Genomic DNA, 9991 nt, shown 5'->3' with positions numbered 1-9991 from the left:
AAATTGGGAACGCACTGGGCACGTATCTGGATCACGATCGGTCGTACATTGAATCCAAGCAGAGAACCCTAGCTCGAGTCCTGGTTTACCTGGATACTCGGGACGGATTGGAGAAGAAGATTACTCTCAAATGGGGGAAATACAGCAGGATTCAGTTACTCGACTACGAAGGCGTTCCTTTTCGATGCTACCACTGCCATCAAGTAGGGCATTTAGCAAATGATTGCCCTTTATTCAAAGGAACTGAAGAATCCCCCAAAATCTCGCCCTCGGTCACTCGGGAGACTACTCCGGTCATCATTCGCTCAGCTCAGGGCGCGGCACCCGCACAGGACTCACAGGCGAAGACTGGGCGGATGGGGCAGAGACCATCATCGCCTCCCTTGACAAAGGCAAGGGCGGCCGAGGCTGCAGCTCAAACTTCGGGCACTGGTCAAACCCCTATCTCTTTACCTTACGAATGCTCATCTGCATTACCACCTGCATCTGCATCGGCATCATGCACTATGGCTCATTGTCCCCCATCTGTGCCCCCTCTATGTGATTCCACTGCCCCGCCGACCGTTTCCCAAATCCCTTCCTCGCCATCATTATCTTCCTATTCGCGGTCGTCTCACACATATTCCCTTCGACCTCGTCCTCTGATTTTGGGAACCTGTGGGGGTTTGGGCATTATCCCCCTGAGTATAGGGCATCAGGTCACTAGGGGTAGAAAATCAGATCTCTCAAAAGCCATCTGGAGAGCCGATGTTGAAGTCGCATCTGGAAGGCAATCTACCATTGAAGGGGTCCTTAGAGCAGCGCCCACCCCGCGTCGTGGCCCTCCATGAAGTGCCTATCATTTAACTGCAAGGGTTTGGCCAGTGAACCCAAAAAACTGGCCATCTGGAGACTATTTGAGACTGAGGTACCAGATATCATATTTCTCCAAGAAACTCTGGGTCCTGCTACAAACATCGCTCAATGCCTAAACACTTTGGCTCCCCGCTGGAAATTCTTGGCCTCGGATGCTATGGGGCGTTCCGGGGGGTTGGCAATTGGATACAACCCCAGGACTATTAGAATTGACTCCTCCTGGGGTGGGCATGGGTTCTTAGGGGCGGATATATTATCGGCAGAACTGGGAGTGGTATTCCGTATCGTGAATGTATACGGACCATGTCAGCACAGAGAGACCTTCTAGAATTGTCTGTTAAATCTATCACTGCTGAACGCGAGCCATACCATTCTGGGTGGAGATCTGAATTTTTCGATGGGGTTCCGTGAATCTTGGGGCTCTATGGCACAAGTGGATTCAATCACTGATTTTATGAGAAATGCCCTAGAACAAGCTGACTTTGTGGATGTCCCCATGCATCAACCCATGCCTACATGGCGTAACAGGAGAGTGGGTGATGCTGCATTGGCTCGCAGACTTGACCGCTTCCTTCTGAAGGGACCTCTGATCCAGGAACTTCACCACTTTAAACAATGGGTGGGATCTGGAGGATTATCGGACCATTCCCCCATACACCTGGAGATCCTTGGGCCAATGCCCAAACCAAAGGCGCCTTTCAAATTCAATCATACTTGGCTCCAAGATCAAGACTTCATCAAGATGGTATCCGATTTTTGGCAGACTCATCCTATCAATAGGGAGGCAACACTGGCCAGAGGGTTCTGTAAGAATCTCACAGAGCTTAAACACATTGTTATAAACTGGTCCAAGGAGAAAAACAAAAAGGATTCGGCTCAGCTCTTAACTATTGAGGAAGCATTGAACTCACTGCTCGATGATAGGAACCTTGGATTCAGAACGGCAGCGGACAAGACACGTCTGATTGAACTTGAAAATCAGAGGGCCACACTTCTTAGACAAAAAGAGGAATCCCTCAGGCTCCGCAGCAGAGCTATTTGGTTAAAAGCAGGGGATGAAAACTCAAAATTCTTCCACAATTTTGCAAAAGGAAGGAAAGTGGCCAACACTATTTGGAGTCTGCCACAACCAGATGGGGGATTGGCGGATAACTTCAACAAACTCTCCCGGCTGGGTACTGCACACTTCCGAGCCCTATTCAGAAACCCTCTGGGGGCAAATTTGGCTGAAATCATAGAAGTGGCTTCACATTTTCCTCGATTTGTAAATGAGGAAGACTCGGAGGATCTCATGAATCCGGTTACCATGGAGGAATTGGAAAGCACTCTCAAATGGTTCAAAAGAGACAAGAGTCCTGGACCTGACGGATGAATGATAGAATTTTATCTTGCTTTCTTTGAACAGATAGGACATGATCTGATTGGTGTGATTGAGGAATGCAGGACATCGGGGTCCTTATACCATGCCATAAATTCCACTTTCATTGCCCTTATCCCCAAGACGGACTCCCCATCATCATTTGATGACTTCCGTCCCATATCTCTCTGTAATGTCCTATACAAAATCATCTCAAAAATCATCGCCAATAGGCTTAAACCCATCCTATCCACTCACATTGCCCCCCAGCAATTCGCTTTCCTTGAGGACAGACAGATTCATGAAGCCATTGGGTCAGCACAGGAGGCCCTGCACTCCATCTGGACCAAACATCTCAAGAGCACTCTCCTGAAAATAGATCTCTCAAAAGCTTTCGACAGGGTCAGCTGGCTGTACATAAAGATGATCCTCATCCATCTGGGGTTCCCAATCTCATTCATCAACTGGATAATGGCCTGTATTATGACCCCTACATTCAGCATTCTGATAAATGGATCTGCCTCACATTTCTTTCACTCTGAAAGAGGACTGAGGCAGGGCTGCCCCCTATCTCCTTTATTGTTTCTCCTGGTCATGGAAGGATTAAGCCGCCTAATCATATCAGCCACGAGGGAAGGGACCCTCAGAGGACTTAAGATCACCGAAGAATGCTACCTCACTCATCTACTATTTGTGGATGATGTTCTCATCCTATTGGATGGAAGCATGAGAGACTCTATGACGTTCTCTCACATACTTGAGCTCTTCTCAAAAGCCACTGGAATGCAGGTCAACAGAGCAAAATCCACTATAACCATGACTCGCACATCGGTTAATGAGGCGCAACATGCCCTTCAGGATTTCCCTTACAGCATCCACCCGATTGACAGGGGCCTAAAATACCTTGGCTTCTGGTTAAAACCCACATGCCAGAGGATCGCTGATTGGACTTGGCTAATATCAAAATTGGAAAAACGCCTCACAAGCTGGAGTTATAGATACATATCCAGGGCTGGTAGGTTGACCCTCATTAAAACAGTACTGGAGGCCACCCCGGTATTCTGGATGGCTCTTGCATGGATCCCCAGACATACACTTGCTCGGCTACAGCAAATCTGTAATCGATACTTGTGGGCCGGAAGTCAAGACAAGCGGATATTTGCATGGATCGGCTGGCAGAAGATCACACTACCAAAGAAGTGGGGTGGATGGGGACTCAAAGATCTCCCACTATTTGCACAAGCACTGGCGGAAAAGATGAGTTGGGCCCTGCTAACTAGTCACAATTTATGGACTCGGATCTCGTACCATAAATACATATGGCCCCTCGGTACTATGGACTGGATTAGGCTGCCCAACTGGAACAGTACCGGGGTATCATCTTTTTGGAAGGCCATAATACACTCAATGCCCATGATCAGAGACAATCTGGCCTGGAGGATCAGAGACGGGGCTCAAGCTAGGATCGGCATCGACCCTTGGGCAGGCAGTGGGGGACGGCATCAACTGCCACGAGAATTAGTTGACCATCTTTTCGCTCACGACATTAAGGTGATTGCTCAAATAGCTGACCAAGAAGCCTCTGATATATTCCACCAGGCTTGGCGAACAGCACAGCAACTAAACCTCCCACCGCAATGGCATCGATCATGGGAATCTTACAGGGAGGCTCTGATGGAATCGCACATAAGAATTACTGAGGGGCAAGACGAGCTTATCTGGAGTCAGTCGGAATTCGGTTTTTATTCCCCGAAGGCTGGATATACACTCCTTATCAGCCACAAAAAACCGGAAGCTCTGCTGGATTGGTGGCACAACTTATGGAAGTTAACCTCATCCCCGAAATCCAAGCTTTTCTTCTGGTGCGTACTCAGGAACAAGGTACCCACAGGTGACAATTTACAGCGCAGAGCACATCACGGCCCTACCTGGTGTGCCTTATGCAAATCTGAGTCGGAATCTACAGACCACCTGTTCCTACATTGCAGGGTAGCACTAGAATTGTGGGTTGACATTAAAAACACCATTGCTTACAATGGGACCTGGACAGGACAAAATATTTCGGAGGCATGGACGGAATGGACTACGAGACATAAAGGAACAAAATCGATGAGCCTCCCAGCCATTGTCACTTGGCACATATGGAAGGCGAGGAACCAAATCGTCTTTCATGACAGACCCGCTCACAGGAACCTGATGGGGGCTTGTATCATCGCGGCTTTCAATGAATTGCCAGAACCTCCACCTGCGCATGTTCGTCGCCCCCATTCGCCACCCCACATAGATCAATCCACCCCGTGGGCATTTTTCGGCGGTGCAGCAAATCAGCAGAGCTGTGGAGGCGGTATCATCATTCACAAATCAAACCAGCATTACTTCAGAATCAAAGCAGGATTGGGCACTGGGACAAATAATTTTGCCGAACTCATCACTCTCAGACACCTTCTCCATTTCGCAATGAGCCATAATATTACTTGCATAAACATATTTGGGGATTCAAAAACCATCATTAACTGGTTCAACAACATTACAATTTGTCACATTCACACACTCAGCATCATTTTGCATGAGATTCAGGAATTCAAATCTGCATTTAACAACATCTCATGTTCACACATCTACAGGGAACATAACGAGGGTGCGGACAGATTATCCAAGGAGGCCGCGATGATGGACAGAGGAGTATGGGAAGTTACTGAGGTTCATGGACAACAGGAATTCAAATACTACCACCGTCCATATATAGATCCAAGATACCAGCAAGCACCAGAGCAATAACTTTATGTTACTTTTTGATTGATTAACAGTATTATGTAAATAACTTGATATATATAGAACAGCAAGCGAGCCAACATGGCTTTTTTGTAATTATTTTTTTGCAAAGTGAAAGATGACCCTGCGTGGAACATCTTAAGTATGAACTGAAATTCATATTTTATGAAGGCAAATAGGCACACTGTCATACAGTGACCTCAAGCATATTCATAGCGATATCAATGTAATTTTCAACCCATAATGAAAGTTACAGATTTTTCCAGTGGAAAAAAAATAAATTAAATTAAAATGTTGGAAAACTTATTTTGAAATAAACATACCTATCAAAGTAAGTATTAGATTATCTAAATTATACAATTTAAATTTATTATTATCAAAATCACACTCCAAACATTATTAATTTTATTTTTTTTAATTATAAAATAAATATAATATAATAGAAATATTCATTTACAAATATCATCCCAGTCGGGATGAGGGACACTGTCACAGGTGATAGACTGGGATGTGATATGGGCTGTACAAAGACCATAACTACCATCGTCCCCCACATGCTCAAGGCAAGGGGTGCGGTGTCCTCTGATATGAATGCTTGGATAGTGGGTTGGCAAGGTGGTGGAGGAAGGAATAAGGAAGGGTGGCAGAGAAATTTAAGGCATTCGATGTGTTGGGAAAGAGAGAGCAGTTGTGGAGATGGGAGGTGACTCAGAGTTGGAGAGGGGCGACGACACCTTGGCTGTGGACAAGAAACGGTTTCTTGGTATGTAATTCGGTCTCGCTCCTGTATCAATTCCATGATCTGGTTGGGTTCCTGTATCAATTACATGATCTGGTTGGGGTTTTGCTAGGGGGAAGGGAGGGGCAAGAGGCCATCTCAATGGGGAGTAGTGCTGTATGGGAGAAACTGGGGGAGGAAAGGGAGTTCCATGGCCTGGCTTTGCATTCTGGTTTTATCCCATTTGAACCAAAAGCTTGGCAGCAATGTTGGTAATGGTGGGCTGAGAATCTACGCGGGCCTATACCTAGTTGCTCAGACCAGGGGAATAGGGGATAGTGGGTTTTCCATTCCTGGGGGGCTAGGTGCTGAAGGGAGAGGCACGAAAGAGTTGAGGGCAGGGGGTCGGGATATCAGCCATGACAGTAGAACGTTGAGAAAACCCTGGGAAAATGGGCACCTACATGGTATTAAGGGAAAAGCTAGGGACCCTGGGCGGTATTCAGGATAGATGGGCAAGCATACCCATGGCTAGAATTTGTTGGTTGAGGGAGCTGAAAGCGGGTATAAATGCAAGTGCCGAGCTAGGCTCTGGCCTGGCCTGAGGGCTTGGATCTAGATGCAATGGGATGATAGGAAATTGCACCATAGCAAGGGGGAGGGGCACTTTGAGGAGCCCTAGGAGATGAGTTTAAAACCCAATTCCCTTGGCCACATGTGGGCTCTGGGCTACCTTAACCCGCAGATGGTGAAGCATGGAAGAGAGGCACTGTATGAACAACGACGATGGGATGATGCGCAAGGGTTGAGGAACCTAACTTCGTTTGACTGTCCACAGGGCATCACTACATAGATTATGGCTCAAGCAACAAGAGGGCGTGGTCGAGGTAGGAGAGGCTCGACCCACTGGGCAAACAAGGGGCCGAGCATGTCGGAAGCTCACATGGGCCATAAGCCTATCGAGCACCTCATAGCAGAGGCAACAATGACATACCGAGATGAGACGGACGTAGGAATTCAGAAGCTGCTCGAAGAATGGGAAGTAGAGATAGAACAAGAAAGTGAACCAGAGGAAGAGATCGACAACTAGAGGATGATGGTCCCAGGGAATACCCATGGTAGAATTACTTAGTTCAAACACATCTTTTACTTGTATTTCTGAATGAAAAGTTTGCTTGGCAAAGCGATGGAACAAATCTTTGTGGGGATGGCGGTCACAGTGCAGGGCCTGCCCAGTTATAAAAAAGACATGGAAAAAATTCTCTTTCAGTTGCACAAACAGGACATCAGGATGGATCAAATCGACCGCCACATCCCTTGCATCCTGGAGCCGTATGGAATGACAGGGGCAACTGCTAAAGATCCTGCCCCTGTAACCTCTGTTTCCGAAGAGCAGAAAGAGCAAAAAGACTAGATTCCCCATGCTTAGTTTTTGTTTATGCAGTTAGCTTTTAAGTTTCCTGTTGCATATGCTAGTTATTACAATTATGTAGTATTTGGACATGAGACCAAGACTTATCTATATTGGCTAGAAAGACTGAAGGAATTTTGTTTTTGAATGGCGTATAACACTGACAAGTGGCCAACAAACTTGGTTTCCCCTTGGGGCAAGTTGAGGCCACCTAGTTTCCCCTCGGTGCAAGTTGAAGCCACTTGGTCAATCTGTGTGGTGTAAATTTGCCTAATATATAATAGAAAATAGAGAAACCTACCACACTTGACAAAAAAATATTATTTACAAATATCAAATATTTTTTATCTTCTAAAATAATACGATATATTACGTAATTGTTTAAAATAATATTGTATATCAAAAAATTATGTATAAACCTATATAAAATTAATCATTCCATACCTTAAAAAATTGAATTCTCAAAACTAATCGTACAAAATTTTAACGTTGATACCCAAAACGAGTTATAATGATTACGATTTACAATAGCTTGTCCAATATAAAAATAATTCCTATAATGCCTAGTTATATGGTATATAAAAATAACGTTAAATACGATCAAAACTTTATCCATCATTCTTGCACAATAAATAATTAAATAAATAAATATTATATTTATATTTATATTATTCTTTAAATTTAATATATAATTTTTATATTTTTAATAAATTTTATAAAAATGATTATGATTGTAATATAAATTTGGCATATGTTCAATTTGAATGATTATGAAAGTGCATAGGCAAACCAAAACCATCATCTCTAACATTCAATACTTAAAGAGAGAGCTAAGTTAATTAGATAGAGGGAGTGGGCTAATCTTGTTTGTAATTGATATCATTTTTGAGCACATTGATGACCATAAAGGTTGTGTGAAAATTCCATAGATTGTGTAGGGAAATGAGAGGAAATGAGTTTTTTTAGGGTGTGGAGTTATTATGAGTTGGCCAATTTTTATATTAAGTGCTTTCACACTCTTAGTTGTTGTTTCTTTTTTTGTATAGTTGTTTCTTTTCTACATGTCATTTCTACTTCTAAAAATGGATTTTCTTTGGGCATTTTCTATGCTCAATCCCTTAGTTGGATCTTTTATGGTCTCATCTCACGCTTGTGGACGATGGCTCATAGCTAGAGTCTGTTTCTCTGGGCTCGATTTCTAGTGAGAAACTTTGTGCTTAACTTTTCTCCCTCAAATTTGCTTTGTTATTGGTTTCCCTTCTCTTTTTGAGCTTCAAACATTTCATGCTTTCTAGTGGCCAAGGATCCACCCTACTATCTTTGATCTTAGTTGTTTTTAAAGTTTTTAGTTTCCTTTAGTTTTCCCTATACATATTTTTTCTCCATAGAAGTGGGAGTGCCTTATTTTAGCTCTTGAGGCCTTATCATTCTCGTTCTCATTATCTATGAAGGATCACAATTCTTCTCTCAATTTGTAGTCTAGTTTCACTTTCCTCATAGTAGTCCAAATAGCTCCTCCTTAATGGCCCCTCTCTTACATCTTTTTACTTGCATCCTCTTCTCACTCCAAGGATTCCCTATCCCCTTTGGTCACATTTTGTTATGTTTCTTTTAGTACTTGAGGCATAGGTGGCTAATTACATAAAATCCATATTGATGGCTGGAAGCCCTCCACATCTAGAGGTTGGATGGCTGCTGAAATGTTTGTAGGATTTAGTGCAAAAATAACTCCCTGCTTTCCAGCAAGACACTAAAAAGGCGAAGGAAAAAATTTGGATAAAGAATAGGTTTGTATTGAAAGAAGTAGCTTAGATAAAGCACAAATTTATATCGAATGAAAAAGTAATTATACAAGTGGAAAATTAGATTCCAAACATAGGGGCTACAAATTAAAGCATTATAGGGAAGTATTAGTAGAGTGATCCAAAGAACACTAAAAAATTCTTCTCCGGCTGGACGAGACTCAAAAGAAGATGAGGAAGTTAGATTGTAAGGTTCCAAAAATAACTAATGTTTTTAATGTTTTTGTTGAATCTGGAATTTACTTTCTTGAATAACTGACACGAAGATATCATTCCTCCTATAACCAATCAAGTTAATAACTCTTCTATGTGAATAATCATGCTCTCAAAATTGGCTACTATGTTTAATTGTTTTTAGCCTATCAATTGACAATATATGGTTTATGGTTGGGAAAGATAGTTCTAGTAAATTTAATATTACAATTTCTATTCCAACTTTAAATAAGTTTGATTTGGTACATTGAAGTATGGTATATAATATCTTCCGATTTGATTTAATAAAACAACGGTTCATATTAAAAAAATGAATTTAAAATAAGGTTATAAAAAAAGTTAACTGGTTATCAAAACTTTCAAAATTAATTAGATTATAAATTTATGTTAAAGATAAATATAAGTGTTGTGTGGCAATTTAGTCTTTACTACTTAATTTAAAAATTATGTTATAGTAAAAAAATCGTAAAAGAAAAGAGTCTTTTTCACTAGAATCTGGCGGAAGATCATTTAAGGAATAACAACCGCTCTACTTGAAGGGTGTGAACGGGAGGAGAGCGCATGGGGCCGAAGGGAGATCACAGGTTGATGCCAGGGTAGGGTAGGTGTGGCCGCCCTGGCCAAGGACGTAGAACCTAGCAGGAGCTGGAAGGAATGATGTGGGAAGGTGTCAGTACGAACGAAGACAACGTGGAAGCCGTGGAACGATAGACAGAAGGAAGACAAGACTGTGACAGGAGGGGTTTTTTTAATAGGGTTTCTAGGTGGGAAAAGGGTTTCCATCCAAAAGGTCTGATACCCATGTGTTGGCACCAGAACCGGAAGTCACGATCTTTTTCGTTTAGTGAGGAACAAGCCGCTGG

General features: G+C 42.9%; 1 protein-coding gene across 1 annotated transcript; it reads left to right on the top strand.

Annotated features, from left to right (window-relative positions):
- Positions 1-1252: 1252 nt before the first annotated feature.
- Positions 1253-2227, top strand: LOC149202206 (uncharacterized). Its single transcript, XM_089401518.1, has one exon. The coding sequence runs from the start codon at positions 1253-1255 to the stop codon at positions 2225-2227; it is 975 nt and encodes a 324-aa protein (XP_089257644.1).
- Positions 2228-9991: the final 7764 nt, after the last annotated feature.

Source organism: Pinus tabuliformis, chromosome 2_1, assembly GCF_031772625.1.
Source record: "Pinus tabuliformis cultivar Carrire ecotype Pingquan chromosome 2_1, CPIR1, whole genome shotgun sequence".
Taxonomy (NCBI): Eukaryota; Viridiplantae; Streptophyta; class Pinopsida; order Pinales; family Pinaceae; genus Pinus; species Pinus tabuliformis.
Note: the sequence above shows the minus strand (reverse complement) of the source record. Positions and strands in the feature narration are given on the sequence as shown.